The sequence below is a fragment of the Carcharodon carcharias genome, chromosome 19 (genome assembly GCF_017639515.1).
Source record: "Carcharodon carcharias isolate sCarCar2 chromosome 19, sCarCar2.pri, whole genome shotgun sequence".
Classification (NCBI taxonomy): domain Eukaryota; kingdom Metazoa; phylum Chordata; class Chondrichthyes; order Lamniformes; family Lamnidae; genus Carcharodon; species Carcharodon carcharias.
The window spans coordinates 66,842,990-66,860,584 of NC_054485.1; the positions used below are offsets into that span (position 1 = coordinate 66,842,990).

The 17,595-nt window shown below is 41.9% G+C and overlaps 1 protein-coding gene across 1 annotated transcript in view; it reads left to right on the top strand.

Annotated features, from left to right (window-relative positions):
- LOC121291210 (complement C4-like) overlaps positions 1 to 17,595 on the top strand; it is a 209,586-nt gene that overhangs the window by 110,575 nt on the left and 81,416 nt on the right. Inside the window, exons 23-27 of the mRNA XM_041212296.1 lie at positions 1,170 to 1,253; positions 2,790 to 2,993; positions 4,444 to 4,519; positions 5,189 to 5,345; positions 7,477 to 7,590. Of these exons, the coding sequence (XP_041068230.1) occupies positions 1,170 to 1,253; positions 2,790 to 2,993; positions 4,444 to 4,519; positions 5,189 to 5,345; positions 7,477 to 7,590 (635 nt within the window). The remainder of the gene's footprint in view (positions 1 to 1,169; positions 1,254 to 2,789; positions 2,994 to 4,443; positions 4,520 to 5,188; positions 5,346 to 7,476; positions 7,591 to 17,595) is intronic.

Sequence of the window (17,595 nt, forward strand, 5' to 3'; positions counted from 1 at the left end):
CCTTCTGGTAGGCGTAAAATATCCCGTGGCCATTACTTGAAAGCAGAGCAGTTGATTTATCACTGTTGTCCTGGCCAATATTAACCTCTCAAAGTACGACCACTACCATCTAGAAGAACAAGGGCAGCAGATGCATGGGAGCACCACCACCTGGAAAATCTCCTTGAAGCCACTCACCATCCTGACTCGAAATTATATCGGCGTTCCTTCACTGTTGATAGGTCAAAATCCTGGAACTCCCTCCCTAACAGTACTGTGGGTGTACCTGCATCACAGGGACTGAAGCAGTTCAAGAAGGCAGCTCACCACCACCTTCTCAAGGGTACCTAGGGATGGGCAATAAATGCTGGCCCAGCCAGCAATGCCCACACTCAGCGAATTTATAAAGGAATAAATAAATATACATCAAGCAGGACAGATTACCTTTTCATTGAGGACTTGAGCAAGTTTCCTCTGCTCATATTGGGTTGTGTTTAGCTGTGCAGTGAATTTTGGTAAAGTGTTTCTTTTTGAATAAACTAGCTTAGGACATCCTGAGATCATGAACGGTATTACACAATGCAAGTTCTTTCCTTATTGTCAATCCAGCTTCGACTGCTGCAGACAGGATTTTAAACAAAGAGCTTAGGTCATTGAAGGTGCAACTCTGCTCTCTCACCTTTAGTGACACACCTTGCCATCCTGGGAACCGGTAGGAAATGGCGGCAAGAATAAATGAATTGTTAATTCTGCATCCCACCTGTTCCTTCTTTAGACTGCCCAGAATGCACAGTATCTACAGCACCGGAAGTGGCCATTCAGCCAACTGATCCATATGAGGCTCCTCCCACCACTCTCAACCGATCAGTGTATAAATTGAAAGGAGAATCAGTTGGATTATAAATTAGGCAGCCAATTGGTATGTACAGTTTTATACAACTGCCAAGTTCACTCCCTGGCCTTATATCCAACATATCAGCACCCCCCCACCCAATCACTGCCTGCCCCAATAACTGGGGGCAGCTCTGGAGGGGTTTTATTTTATTCAGAAAAAAAATATTGCAATTGTATTCGTGTCTATGGTTTTCTGATAAGTAAAAGGAGTGTAGTTTGACAGCAGACAAACAATGAGTCTGTGATAAATGGATGCAGGCTTTATCAGGCTTATCTGTCGTCATCTTGTTTTCCAGCAAAAAGCTCCTATGAAATATATGAAGAAGAACCTTCTAACTTGGTCCCTTTCACTGACAATTACTTGTACATCCGTCCGAGAGGTTTGAGCTTTCTGACCTTTGCTAATGAGGGATCGGGTATTTGATTGCATAGGCGGAAATGTTTAATTTTTGATTGGATAAATGTAGCAAGGATGATAACTTATTTTAACAGGTGGAACGCTATGGGATTGGATGGAGTGGAATAAGATTTTTTGATCCCAGTGCGAATTCGCCCAAAACTCATTGGGTGATATTGGCTCTAAGTTGCTGCTTACAAATTGTTCTGATGGTGACTGAGCTATTTCAAATGTCCAACATCACTCCACTAGTCCTGCTGTTTCACTGCATAATCATTAAAGAGTCATTCAGGCGCCCTGCAGCGTTTATCTATCAAATTATCTGTCATGCTTAAAGTTAAACTTAGTAGACAGACCATGCAAATTGAATGAACATCTAGCAGGGGGAGGTAGTGGCATAGTAGTATTGTCACTGACAATCTAGAGATCTAGGCTGAGGACCTGGGTTTAAATCCCACCACAGCTGATGGTGAAATTTGAATTCAATGAAAATTTGGAACTAAAATCTGATGATGACTGTGAAACCATTGCTGATGAACCCTACACATGACTCCAGAGCCACATCGATGTGATTGATTCTCAAATGCCCCCTGAACTTAGGGATGGGCAATAAATGTTGGCCTAGCCAGTGACTCCCATACCCCATGAATAAAAAAGGGGAAAGAGGAGGAGGAAGTGGTTCTCAGTCCTTAACCTTGTGTGACTTCAAACTTGCAAACCTTAAACTGGATTTGCCTGATTGAAAGTCCTTCAGCTCAGACCCTCAGACTGTGGCATGGAGAGAAAAGACCACGTTAAGGAGGGACAGGGGTTCCAGGGCTTATCTTTTCTTTATTTAACCACCATTTTCATGGGGCAAATGATGAATGGAAAAAAATGTTTGGGACTTTCATTAGAAGGAAGACTGCATTTATATAGCGTCTGTTGCTACCTCAGGAAGTCTCAAGTGCTTTAAAGACAATGAAGTTCTTTGTAAAGTGTAGTCAAGGAATCTTTGTGCTAAATGTGATGGCCAGTGTTCGCACAGAAATTGTGTATTATTTTGTTGACTTCACTGAGGACTACTTACTGTGCCAGTGCATCGGTGAAACCTCTCTTGTCCTTCAAAGTATACTAATTGATCCTTGGTCCAACCAAAGGCACCAACAGGACTTGGTTTAGCATTGCCTTCCAAACATCATCACCTTGGACACCACAACCCTCTCCTTTTACTGCCCATTCAACAGTAAAACACTCCCTCAGTACTGGTCAGCAGGCAGTGCAGCACTCTCTCAGCAATACTCCTTGTGAGTGCAGCTCTCCATCAATACTGCACTCAGTGTTGGACTGGAATTGGTGTTCAAATCTCAGGACTGGTACTTGAACCCATGACTTCCCAATTCAGAAGCAAGAGGGTAAGACACTGCACCACACAATGTAAGATATTTGCAGCTCTGAATATGTTGTTGTATACAATAGATAGACTGTTTGTTTTCTGAAAAAAAAAAGCAACTTAATGTTTCAACCCGGGTTATTTTAGGAACAATAATAGGAGAGGCACTGGAGAACTCGCTAACTGCTGCTGGGATTGACGAGCTCATCAGGGTGCCCACAGGGTGTGCAGAGCAAACAGCTATGCACATGGCTCCAACTGTCTTTGCTGTTGAGTATCTGGACCAGAGCGATCAGTGGATTTTGCTGAAGCCTGAACGCAAGGACGAAGCAATCTTTCACATTGAAACAGGTGATGCTATTTCCCCAAGCATCAATTTGCTTTACTGAAATGATTATACTATTGTTTCTATTCTAACATTTTGTAACAAAATACTTTATGATAATTCCCCATACATGGAATTACAACCAGACGAAGTTGAAATCTGGGTCCTGGTATCATTGAATTCTGCAGCACAGAAAGAGGCAATTCAGCCCAGCATGTCTGTGTTGTACCTTCTGCTTGTTAATTCCATGGGCACTAATTCCCACTACGTTGTAGCTATCTGGGGAGTTTCAGTTGCCAGCACTTATGCATCTTGACAGCATGATGATGTCCTCTGCACCTTCACTCCCTCAGGAAGTGTGCTTCCCAAATCTTTGGTGAGGCAGTGTTTGATAGAAGTGCTTAGGTTGCTTCATTTGATTTGTGAGCTAACAAAGGCAGCAACAGTCAACACCAGGAGAAGTTAACCTTCAGACCAAGAGTCATGTTGGGATGAAAGCTTAACTCAGTTTCTCACTCCACAGATGTTGCCACGTCTGCTGAGCTTTTCCACAATTTTCTGTTTTTATTTCAGATTTCCAGCATCAACTGTATTTTGCTTGTGAGTCAAGAATTTACCTACCTCTGCCTTTAAAATATTCAATGTCCCTGCCTCCAGTACTCTCTGGGGAAGGGAGTTACAAAAATTCACAACTCAAAAAATAAAATATTATCATCTCCATCATTTTTTGAACTGATCCCCTGGTTTTAGTAATTTTTTTGTTTTTTATGTCACATGACCATGCGCTGCTGTCCTGGGGTGAGGATTACAAATTTCACCTATCATTTCTGATAATCACTCCCTGATTGCCACCCTGAAAGGCTGAGTTCTAACTTTGAAATCAGCTCCTCACGTTTTGGACTTACCCATTATTTTTCTCTCTCTACTCTATGCAATCATCTTAACATTTAAGCACCTTGATCAGATCGACTCCCCATTTTCCATTGACAAGGGAACACAAGGAGCTGCTTGTGAAGCCTCTCCTCACACTTTAACCCCTTTTAGCCTGGCTATCATTCTGGTGAATCTGGACTGCACCCACCCACCCCACAAGGACAATAGATCACCTCTGAGCTACCAACCCCAGACCATAAGGGTCTTGAGAATAATTGGACATTGTGAAGCAACGTGAATATCACAAAAACAGAAAATGCTGCAAAAACTCATCAGGCCTAACAGCATCTGTGGAGAGAGAAAAAAAAGAGTTAACGTTTCGAGTCCATATGACTCTACTTCTGCTCTGAAGAGTCATACAGACTTGAAATGTCAATTCTGTTTTTTTCTCTCTACAGATGCCGTTAGACCTGCTGAGTTTTTCCAGCATTTTCTGTTATTGTTTCAGATTTCCAACATCTGCAGTATTTTGTTTTTAATTTAGCGAGAATATACATTCAGGCAAGTTTACTCCTTAATTAATGCAGAATGTTTTGTTTCCAGGATACAACAGAATTCTAGTATATAAGAAGGATGATGGATCCTATGGTGCATGGAAAACTTACCCGAGCAGCACATGGTGGGTGTTCCACTTTGTATTCATGTCACAGTTTCACTTTCTCTGTTACCCCTATGATTCTTCACACCGATTCTCACTGCACATTTCTCACTCTCGGGAGAATGAAGCTATCATTGGAGGATAATATTAACTGAAACGACTCCGTATCATACTTCCTGAGGTGAAACCCAAAAGCATGGGATAATCTGATGCTAGTTTTGAGGTGGGGGAGGTGGGGGCGGGGTGGGGGGTTGGGGGGTAGATTGATTTGTACTCTGTAGAATATTTCATCAGAACAACCACACGCACTAGAATTTGTATTGCCCCTATTCTGTATTAAAGCAGTCCATCCTCAGGCATTTCATTGCAATCAAAATTAGACAGGGTCCTGCCTAGGGCGAGTTTGGGACACGTGATCTGCGGATGAGATTTGCGGAAGCCATAGGTTTTAAGGAGTATTTTCAATTATCAAAGTGAGGTAAATAGCAGGAGAAGTGTCGGGCCGGAATTCCAGATGTTTCAGCTTATAAAACCAATAGGGAAGTGAGGGAAATTGGGGATTGACAATCAAACTAAAATGTTCACTTTCAAATTGCATTTCCCAGGGTAAACTCCACCCATCCAATGAGCATTTTGAAGCCAAGTTGCTTATTTACATGTCACATACATTACCCATCTGTCTTCTTTCAGGTTGACTGCGTTCATTGTTAAAATACTCTCAATGGCACGGAGCCAGATTGTTGTTAATGACAGATTCATCCGGGAATCCACTGCTTACTTGATCCGAGGCCAGAAAAGTTCTGGTGGTTTTGAAGATCCCCATCCAGTGATAGACAGAAAAATGCAGGTGCATTTTATATACCCACTTTGTAACTTCGCTCTCTGTTCATTATGTTCCGTTGTTTCCAGTCGATATTAGTAATGATTGTTATTGTCCATTCAATGGTCACCTGTCTGTTCTCCATATGTCTGCAGTTTGCATATCCTCCCATCTTGAAACTCCCCCATGGCTTGTGTTTTCTGCTTGTTAATTTCATTGACAAATACTCTACGTGCACATCGACCATTGTTCTTACATAAAACACCCGAACATTGAAATGTCATTGGGAGGGTAACACATTGACTTGCCATCGCATTGACTGCCATGGATCTGAATACAGTGGGGGACTTTTGAGAACCCTTTGAAGCCTTATTGAATTGCGTCAGTGTCCAAGATTAATTTCTCCAACCGCGTTCAGAATAATTCTTTCCCCTGACATTGCCTTCGTTTCTGCTCCATATGTGTTTCTTATGTTGTCTCCCAGCTAACAAATAACAGGAGGAGGCCCTGCTGCCTCTTGATGCTATATTGGATCTTTAGAACAGCAATCGAATTATTCCAACTCTTCTGCTCTTTCCCAATACTCCAGCAATGCTTTCTTTTCAAATAGTTATTCAGTTTCCAATTCATACAAAAATGTATTTTGAATCTTGTGTAGAAGTCAGTGTACTTTGAATTTTAACAAATCGCTGCATTTAAAAAAAAAGTCTCATTCCTTTTCAATTGCCTTAAGTCCTCTCATTATCAATCCTCCAATTGAAAATAGGTTTTTTTCTTTGTTTACTGGTTCTAAGGCCTTCATGATTTTAAACACATCTATCAAAACTCTGCCTTGGCTGCTCTAAGGCAAAGAGCCCTGGCTCCTCCTGTCTATCTCTTTAACTGCAATCCCTCATTACTAGAGCCACTTCAGTCAATCTATTTTTACCTTTTTCGATGCATTCACATTCTTCAGAAGTTCATTATTGGATGAACTACTCCAGCTGGAGTTGAACTAATAAATTATATAAGTGTAATAGCTGCCCGCCAGTTTTACTGCATGACTCTATGTGTTAATCCGAAGTTACATGTGCTTCATTAATTGTATTGCTAAATTGTTCAACCACCTGTAAACATTTGTGCACAAGCACCCCAGGTCTCTGTTATTATACCCCCTTCAAAGCCTAATTAAATATATACTTTTATATCTTAAACAAAAACAGAATTACCTGGAAAAACTCAGTAGGTCTGGCAGCATCGGCGGAGAAGAAAAAGGTTGACGTTTCGAGTCCTCATGAACCTTCATATCTTCTCTGGTGTTTGCATCATATTGCGTTACTTACTTCAAACTGCATGGGCTGAATTTTCCTCCCCTGTTGGGGGGTGGGGTGGGAGTTGATAGGCAGGCATACATGGTCACGCTTCCAATCGGCGCCCCTGATTGGAGGAGCAGCACCATTTAATGTGGGCAGGCCAATTAAGCTCAAGTGGCCATTGACAGGTCGGCGGACCCGCAGCTGATTTTGCAAAGCCCCTGCCTTCCTGAAAATTTAAATGTGGTGGGGTGAAGTCGGGAATTCCGCCCAACGTCGCCGTGCGTCATTTTACGCTTTGGCAAGCGGGTCCCTCCCCCGCTCGCCAACAGTAAAATCCAGCCCTGTGAACCTAAATTTCTAAAGATATTTGGAACATATTCCAGTTTTAGCCGTACATCATTTTAATATTCCTCAATTCAATGTTAAATATTGAGTGGCAGCATATAAATAAAAATAATAAATATGAAATAAGTATTGCATCCACGGACGAAATAGGCAGGTGGGACAAGATCAGCTGGTAGATGAGCCTGCCTCCACAGCATAGCCACACACTTCTTCCACCTCTCACATCTCTCTGTAATTTTGTGGAAGGATACACAGAGCAAATAAGGGAAGAAATCAAGGAAGCTCATATCCGACCTCCTCCAGTGCTGGAAATGAGTCCAGGAGATTGCACAGGCCAAGAAAGCACATCTGGGTAATACATTCTTCATAACTGAAAGACTACGGACGGTAAAAAAAAATTACGTCTCACTTATGTAGCCAGTTCACTCCTATTAGATCTATGCACGTGTAAGACTGCATGGCTGTGAGAAAGCATGTATTTTTTATAGATATGTGATGTGAGTCTTTTTCTTCTATAGGGTGGAGTTGGTGGAATTGAAAACAATGTTTCAATCACGGCCTTTGTGACAATAGCTCTGAAGCATTCATTGGCTGCCTTCCAACAGAATAACATTGCAGAGATTGCGATAGTGGTAAGAACGTCAGTTAACTCACTAATTTTTGTCACACTGCCGGCATCTTTGTTTGATTCACCTTACCGACAGTTAGGAAATGCATTGCAGAAATATATTTAAAATTGATAAGCTATCAAAAAAAATGTCTGAACTATTCATTTTGTTTTCATCACAGGTACACACACACAAACACATGCATGCACACACAGGCACACAATCATGCACTCAGGCACACACACACAAATGTAATGAGTTGCAATTTACTTTGTGATTAACTGTGAGGTGGGCATCACACACTGTTTTTAACGTGTAAATTGGACAGCAGCTTCCAGAGCCCAAACATGCACAAATAAATTTGATTGTCTAGAATTGCCCTGTTTAATTGTACAAATTGTATGATTTGTCCAAGTTCAGTATACTGGTACCTAACTGATTGGCTGAGCACTGAAATGCTTGAAAATGCATGAATTGCTGTACTTAGCCACCAAATACCCACTAAGTGCACAAGCACGCTCACAGCTAATCTATTCAGGAGTAAGTGGACTCTAAATTGCGCGATGTCACAATTCTATTGAGCAACATCTCTGGCCCTGAACATTTGACTTTATGACAGTGGATTGTTATTTATTCAGGACTTAATTAGTGTCAAGATTTTTAAAGATCATTTTGAGCATTTTCTGTTTGTCTCACTATCGCTCACTCTCTATTAACCCCATATTTTGTTCCCTCTTTAAATGTTGCTTTCTATGCGTGATTTCAATGGTATCTTCTACTTCTTGATTTATACTCTGTGTGATTTGTGAAGGAGCAGTGCTGCCCTTGCCCAGCTTACACTCTGCCAATCCCTTGTAGAGGATGCTGTGCTAGAATTGACATTTCATTGGGGCAAATTTGTACTCTAAAGCTGCTGAAAAGTCTTTGAGCAGCTGTTGGTAAAATGGAATGTAAGCGGCTTTCCTTCAGCACAGAGCCCAAAATCCAAACCGATGTAAGCTGGATTTGGGAGGAGGCCAATATTTATGAAGATAAAAGCAAATCTGCGGATGCTGGAAATCAGAAACAAAAACAAAAGCTGCTGGAAAAACTCAGCAGGTCTGACAGCATTTGTGGAGAGTTAACGTTTCAAGTCCGTATGACTTTTCTTCAATATTTATGAAGATTTGATGATCATATTAATATAGAGGCTAATGATAGGTTTCAAAAGATTTTAACATCCGATTCAGGTGATTTGGAATGCACTGTCTGAAAGACTAGTGGAATCCGATTCAATAATCAATTTCAAATGAAATTTAATTAATTTTCTTTCACTTCAAGTATTTATTAAATTTAATTTGGAAATTGATTAGTGAATCATATTCCACTAGTCTTTCAGGCAATGTGTTCCAAATCATCTGAAACGGATGTTAAAATTTTTTGAAACCTACCATTAGTCTCTATATTAATATGATCGTCAAGTCTTCATAAATATTGAAGGGTCATACGGACTTGAAATGTTAACTCTGTCTTTCTCTCCACAGACGCTATTAGACATAGAGTCTTTCCAGCATTTTCTGCTTTTATTTCAGATTTCCAGCATCCACAGTATTTTGCTTTTAACATTCTATTAGTTTTCCTAATTACTTGCAATACTTGCATATTATCCTTTTATGATTCATGCACTAAGACACCCAGATCCCTCTCTTTCACAGAGCTCTGCAATCTCTCACCATTAAGATTCCTTCTCTTTTATTTTTCCTACCAAAATGCACATTTCACATTTCCCCACAACATACTCTATTTGCCAGAGCTTTGCCCACTCATTTAAGCCATCTACATCTTTTTGCAGCCTCCTTATGTCCTCTTCACAATTTACTTGCCTACCTATCTTTGCGTCATCAGCAAATTTGGCAACCATCCCATCCATCTCTCATCCAAGTCATTGATATAAATTGTAAAAATTTGAGGACTCAGCACTGATCCCTGAGGCACACGCTCATTACATCCTACCAACCAGGAAAAGAGTTTCTGCTATAGGAGTATGAGCAGCTTGCCAATTAAATTTATTATCACCTCCAATGTGCCAGGTCAATTGAGGCAAAGAGTATTTTGAGGACCAGGAGCTCAAACCCAAGCCTGAAGTCCTGGTTTTGCCAGGCAACAGTGATCCCAGTGAGCTTATATGTTTTGAAGACTCGGGCAACTTACAGCAGGAACATGAAAGCACTGGAGATGTACCAGCAGTGATTACGGCACAAGATCCTCCAAATCTGGTGGCAAAGAAATGAAGTTCAACAGCATGTTCTCTCCCAATCCAACTTACCCAGCATCGGGACAATAATCACTCATATCTGCTCTTCTGGGTGAAAAGATGTTGTCTATACATCCGGCATAAGACTCACAAAGCAATTGCTCTATTCTGAACTCAGCTGTGGCAGGAGACTCCCAGGAGGACAAAGGATGTCCTCAGAGCACCCATGAATAGGTCAAATCATTGCACAGACTTCTAGGGAATCTTGGCTTGTGGTGGATCAAAATGGGGAAACCTCACTCAGGAAGGCACCAAACACTTTGAATGACTTGTACAGATGTAAATTCAAGGCTTCAGAGGGTGCGCACAAGCCCTCAAAGAACACAGCTGCTTAACCCTTCAAACATCACCTGCTCCACATGTGACAAGGTCTGCAGTTCACTCATTGGACTTATCATCCACCTGAGAACTGAGCGAACGGGAGTGGGAGCAGGCCATCCCCAATCCTAAGGGACTGCTGAAGAAGAGGAGATGAGGAGTCAGGGTATAAATTGAAAATCAGAACCATGGAGATAATAACCTTTGCATTACTATCTGAGCCATGAGAAAATTGGCAATAAGATCAAAATTAAATGGGCAAGTAAAAGATTGGTGAGGGCGAACTGGTTTTCCATTGATGTGGGCCTGGCGTCAGTAATGGGGAACGTTTGGGATGGCTGTGACTTGAACTGCCAGTGTCCTGGTGAATCTTACAGCTAGGGTGGAGAAGATGGCTTAAAATACTAAAATGAGGGATGCTTCATGTGAGAGGAGACTTGGAAATTTGAAGAGGAAGGGCCAGGCATTAGTGTAGGTAGCAACACAGGTAACGATAACCAGAGTGTGATGTAAAGGGATAGAGCAAACAACCATAAAAGTGTGCCAGAAAATCAGATATTCGCAGACACAAATGTGGAAATGACAGAATTATAGGCTCTTTATCTGAATGCTCGCAGCATTCGTAACCAGATGGCAGATGCACTGATAGCGCAAATTCAAAGAAATGTGTGTGATATCATTGCCATTGAAGAGACACTGTTGCAAAGTGACTGTGGCTGGGATTTGAATATTAATAAGTACGTGATATTTTGGAAAGACAGGAAAGAGAGGGAAAGGAGGTGGGGCCGATGTTAATCATGCCATGAGATCAACACTGTAGGGAGCAATGATTTTGATTCTGAGCAACAAATTTAGAATCAGTTTGTGTGGATATAAGGACTATGAAAGCAAAGAAGAAAGCAGTGGGAATAATTTACAGGCCTCCTGACAGCTATGGTGTAGGAGGGAGTATAAATCATGAAATAATGGGGGCTTGTAGGAAAGATATTGCAACAATCATGAGAGATTTTTAACTTTATATGGAATGGACAAATCACATGAGAAAAGACCCTGGCGAATAAGTTCAGAGTGTATTTGAGACATTTTTTTTCAAAACATTACATTCTGGAACCAACCAGGGGACACTCCCTTTTGCACACAGAAATGTGTAAAATGAGACAGGATTAATTAATTAATTCATAGTAAAGGATGCTGTTGTTATGAGTGATCAAAGTATGATAGAATTTTGTTTTTTGCTTTGAGGGTGAGAAATTTCTATTGGAAACTAGCCTTAAACTAAACTTAAAGGCAATGAAACAAGGAGAGGGTTGGCGAAAGTGGAATGAAAATATAGTTTAAATGTAAAGCAGTGATAGAATATTAAGGAGATATTTCACAACTCTCAACAGATATGTATTCCATTGAGAAATAAGGAGTCTACCAACAGGGTACACCATCCATGGTGAACTAAGGAAGTTAAGGATGACATCAAATTTAAGGAAAAGATGCACAACGATGCTATGATAGACCAAAAGGCTGGGGAAATGTTTCATAAACCAACAAAACTGACTAAATAAATAATTAAGTGGGGGAAATTGGAGAATGAGAGAAAATCAACAATAATTATGAAAAATACAGGAAAATCTTCCACAATGTTATGAAAAGGAATAGGGTAGGTAAAGTTTGAGTTGGTCAACTGGAGGGTGAGAGGGTGGAATTAACAATGGAACACAAATGACATAGACTTTCAACAGATATTTTGTGCAAGACTAAAAATAACAAAAATAGGAGAAAACCGGGGAGAAAAAGTGGCGGTGGGTGGGGAATTCAAAATATCATGATCACTAGAGAAAAAGTACCAAGATTACAAATGGAAATAAAGAATGAGCAGACCCCTGGGTGTGATGGCTTGCAGCCTAGGCTCTTAAAAAAGTGATTGAAGATACAATGGATGCATTGGTTGTAATCTTCCAAAATTGCCCAGTCCTGGAAAGTTACCCATGAATTGGAAAGGCACAACCGTAACAATTGGAGTGTCACAGGTATCAGTGCTGGCGCCTGAACTATTTACCATTTATGTGAATGAACTGAATAAAGGGGCCATGTGTATTTTTGCCATCATTGCTGACGGTGCAAAGATAGATAGGAAAGCAAGTTATGCAGAGGATACAGAGAATTTGCAATGTAATGATAAATCGTTTGAATGAGTGGGGAAAAATGTCAGGTGGAGCATAATGTGAGAAAATGTGATTCTGAGAGAAAGCACAGAGGGATCTGGTTGTGCTTGTACATGAATCACAAAAAGTTAGGATGCTGTACAGCAATTAATTAGGAAGCAAATATAATTCTGGCTTTTATTGCAAGGAGGGAAACTAAGAAAGTATTATAGTGATTGTTCAGTGCATTGGTGAGAAAACGTTTTGGAGTACTGTGCAACATTTTGGTCTCCTTACTTACAGAGGGACATTCTTGCATTGTAAGAAATTCAGAGATTGTCCATCCGGCTAATTTCTAGGATGGAGGATTTGTCCAATGAGGAATGGCTGAGTTGGTTGGTCCTATCCATGGGAGATTTGAAGAATGAGAGACAATCTTGTTGAAAGATTTAAGATTCTGAAGGGGCTTGACAAGGTGAAGAACAGACGCAGTGGAATACCAGCACCTATGAACCACTTTCAAAAATTATTTGGAAACATTTTGCTGTTAGTCCATTGGTGCTGTCTCAAGCTCCTGAAAATACTTATCTAACAGCGCCCAGGGAATAATATCACCAGCTAGGCTGCAGCAGTGAAAGAAATAGGTTCAGCACCAGATTCTGAATCACAATTTACAGGAGCAACAAATGCTGACCTTTCCAGTGAGCCCCACATTCTGTGGATAAATGCTGACCTTCCCAGTGAGACCCACGTTCTGGGAATAAATGCTGACCTTCCCAGTGACCTCCACATTCTGGGAATAAATGCTGACCTTCCCAGCGAGTCCTGCATTCTGTGAATGAACAGAAAGATGACATTGAATTGTGTTTGTTATGCACTGGAGCCAAATGTGAATTTATAAGCAAAGCTTTGCACCTACCCACCTGGGATTCCGGTTGACTGTCTTGGAAAGTGCAGAATTTTGTTGGACAACACATTGTCTGAATTTCTGCAACTATTTCCCACCTGTCGCCATTTCTTTCTTGTTCAGTTGCTCGATGCAATTTGGAAAAACCTCCCAATGTCATGTCATTTACAGAATTCTCTCCGTGGATCCATCCAGTTAATTCCATGGCCCTGCTCGAACCCTGGAGCAAGTTTATTTCTTTTAAGTGCCAATATAATTTTGCTTTAACAGTATTGATTATTTTGTTTGCATCATCCTTGTGGGTGGTGAGTTTAAGGGAATTCCGACCTGTTTCCTCGAGAGAGCTCCCCCTCACATCCCCCATGCAGCTATAGCTGAAAACCATAATACTGCCTCCCTGTAGTCTTTGTTATATCAGTTATCGGGAAGAATAGGTCCTTGTCGATGTATTCTGAACCTGTGATTATTTTGCAGACCTTCATGAAGGTTCCCCTCAATCCCCTTTGTTCCAAGGAGAACAACTGCAGCTTCCAACCTAACATTGAAACCAAAAGCCCCCATCCCTAAAATAAATCTGGTACATTCCTCTTGCATCCTCCCAACGACCCTCACATCCTTTAAAAAGAAATCTGGGTCTAATGTGAAATTTAATAAGGTGCTGTATATCTCCCCTGATTTTGTACACAATGCCTCACTGTATAAAGCCAAAAACCACAGCTGCATTGCTAACCAGCCTCTCAATGTGACCTGCCACCTTGAAATATTGATGTTCATACACTCCCAGGTCCGCTCTGTCCCATTAAGCCTAGATTTCCTTTTACTATCCCATCTGTTAAAATGCATCATCTCCAACTTATCAATATTAAATTCCAGCTGCCACTTGTCTGGCCATTCTTCTAACCTATCCATGTCATTAATGATGTGATATCAGAGCGTGCTGCAGCAGGAGAGGCTACAAGGGAAAGGAATCACTGGTAAGTAGTGGGTAAGGTATTTACTACCTTAATCACTTGTAGTTTAAGGTCTTTTTGTGGTTTACAGTTTGAATATTCTACAGTAACGAGGATCAGGAAAGAAGGGCCCTTGAGTAATGGACTTAAATGGTTTAATTTAAAGGGATAAGTCATGGCAGGAGCACTCAAAGCCATGATGCGCTCCTCATGTTCCATGTAGGAAGCCGGGGATATTTCCAGTGCCCGGGATCAGCATGTGTGCAGGAAGTGAGTCCAGCTGCAGCTCCTGGAAGCTTGGGTTTCAGAGCTGGAACGGCAGCTGGGGACACTGTGGAGCATCTGTGAGTCTGAGAGCATCGTGGATAGCACGTTTAAAGAGGTGATCACACCGCTGATGAAGGGACTTGAGGAAGGAAGGGAATGGGTGACCACCAGGCAGTCCAAGGGAAACAGGCAAGTAGTCCAGGAGTCCTCTGGGGTCCTGCTTGCAAATCGATATTCCGATTTGGAGGCTGATGAGGGCACTGGTTCCTCCAGGGAGTGCGGACAGAGCCAAGCTTCTAGCACCACAAGCAGCCTGCCTATACAGGAAGGGAGGAAGAGCAATGGTAATAGGGGATTCTATAGTCAGGGGAACAGATAGGCACTACTGTGCCAGTCAATGTGACTCCAGGAAGGTGTGTTGCCTCCCTGGTGCCAGGGCCCAGGATGTCACTGAATGGCTGCAGGGCATCCTGAAGGGGGAGAGTGATAAGGTAGAGTTCATGGTACATGTTGGTACCAATGACATAGGTAGAAAGAGGGATGAGGTCTTGCATCAAGAATTCAAGGAGTTAGGTAGTAGACTAAAAAGCAAGACCTCTCGGTTTGTAATCTCCAGATTACTCCCAGTGCCACGTGCTAGTAAGCTCAGAAATAGGAGAATAGCACAGATGAATACGTGGCTTAAGAGTTGGTGCAGGAGGGAGGGTTTTAGATTCCTGGATCACTGGGACTGTTTCTGGGGAAGGTGGGAACTCCACAAGCGGGGCAGTCTACATCTGAACCAGAGCAGGACTAACATCCTTGCGGGCGGGTTTGCTAGCGCTGTTGGGAGGAGTTTAAACTAATTCGGCAGGGGGAGGGGACACAGAATGTTAGCAGAATAGGGACACATCATAATACAGTAAAACAATCAAGTCAGAGGAGTACAGCTGCAATAGCTTCAAGGGAGTAAGGCAAGGCTGGATGGCCTCTAATGCCAGGAGTGTTACAGGTAAAACGGATGAGTTAAGGGTGAGGATTGACATGTAGAATTGTGATTTAGTAGCCATCACTGAGATGTGGTTGAGGGAAAGGCAGGATTGGTAGCTCAACATTCCGGGATATAGAAACTTCAAGCGATACAGGGAGGGGGTAAAAGAGGAGGAGGTGTTGCATATTAGTTAAGGCGTCAGTTACTGCAGTAAGGAGAGATGATATCTTTGGAGGGGGCATCGAATGAACCTTTGTGGATAGAGCTTAGGAATAAAAAAGGGGCAACCACATCATTAGCTGTTTATTATAGACTCCCAGATAGTCAGTGGGAAATTGAGGAGCAAATATGTGCAAAATTTGTTGAGGTGTAAGAACAATAACAATAGGGTTGGTGATATTAGGTGATTTCAACTTTCCCAACATTAAATGGGTTAGCCATAGTGTTAAGGGCTTGGATGGAGTGGATTTCTTGAAATATGTACAGGAAAACTTTTTAGGTCAATATGTAGAGGGTCCAACAAGGGATGGTACATTGCTGGACCTAATTCTGGGGAATGAAGCCGGACAGGTGGCTGAGGTGGAGTGGGCCAGTATTTTAGCAATAGCGACCACAACATGGTACACTTTAAGTTTGTTATGGACAAAGAAATTGACAAGTTGCAAAAAATTGTTTTGGATTGGGGGACAGTGGATTTAGTAAAATAAGGCAGGATCTGGCCAAAGTAGACTGGGAACAGTTACTATGGGGAAATCTACAGAGGAACAGTGGGGGCTGTTTAAAAAGGAAATGGGGAGGGTACAGGTTCGTTACCCTCTAGGGAACCATGGATGACCAGAGATATTCAGGTTACAATAAGAAGGAAAAGAGAGGCTTTTAGCAGGTACAAGGGAAGCAAATGAGCAGAGGCATTGGTGGAGTACAGACAATGCAGGGTGCAGCTTAAGAAAGCAATTTGGAGAACAAAGAGGGGATATGAGAAAAATCTGGTAAAAGTAGGGAAAATCCCAAGATCTAAGTATATCAATGGGAAGAGGATAACCAGGGAAAGAGTAGGAACCAAGGGAGCAATCTATGGGTGGAGCCAGAGGACATCGCAAGACTGTTGAATGAATATTTCATGCCCGTCTTCACACAAGAGAATGAGGATGAAGGTATCAAACTCGGGGAGAGAGACTGTGAGGTTCTTAAGCAAATTGATATAGGGAGTGATAAGGTATTGGAGGTGTTGTCAGGCTTAAAAGTGGACAAATCTCCAGGTGCGAATGATTTGTGTCCCAGACTGCTGAGGGAGGCAAGGGAGGAGATTGAAGGGGCTCTGACCCAAATTTTTAATTCCTTTCTGGTCACGGGGGAGGTGCCAGAGGACTGGAGAAGAGCTAACGTGGTTCCACTATTTAAGAAGAGTTGTAGAGATGAGATAGGCCAGTGAGTCCCACGTCAGTGGTAGGGAAACTATTGGAGAAATTTCTGAAGAAGACTACCTATCTTCAATTGGAGAGGCAAGATTTGATCAGGGATAGTCAACACGGCTTTGTCAGAGGGAGGTCATGCCTAAGAAATTTGATTAAATTTTTTGAGGAAGTGACCAGGTGTGTGGATGAGGGTAATGCAATTGATATAGTTTATATAGATTTCAGCAAAGCCTTTGACAAGGTCCCGCATGGGAGACTTTTAAAGAAGGCAAATGCACATGGGATACAGGATAATTTGATAAGTTGGATTCAAGATTAGCTTAGTTGTAGGAGGCAGCGGGTGATGACAGAATGGTGCTTTAGTGACTGGAAGCCAGTGTCCAGTGGCGTACCACAGAGATCTGTGTTGTGTCCCCTATTATTTGTCATTTATATAAATGACATAGATGACTATGTCGGGGGTAGGATTAATAAGTTTGCGGGTGACACAAAGATTGGCTGTGTGGTTAACAGTGAGGTTGACTGTCTTGGGCTACAGGAAGATATAGACGGGATGGTCAAATGGGCAATAAGTGATGGAATTTAACCCTGAAAAGTGTGAGGTGATATAATTTGGAAGGAGTGATTTGGCAAGGAAGTATTCAATGAACGGCATGGCACTAGGAATTTCTGAGGAACAAAGGAACCTTGGCGTGTGTGTCCATAGACCTCTGAAGGCAGAAGGGCATGTTAGTAGGGTGGTGAAAAAGGCATATGGGCCACTTGCCTTTATCA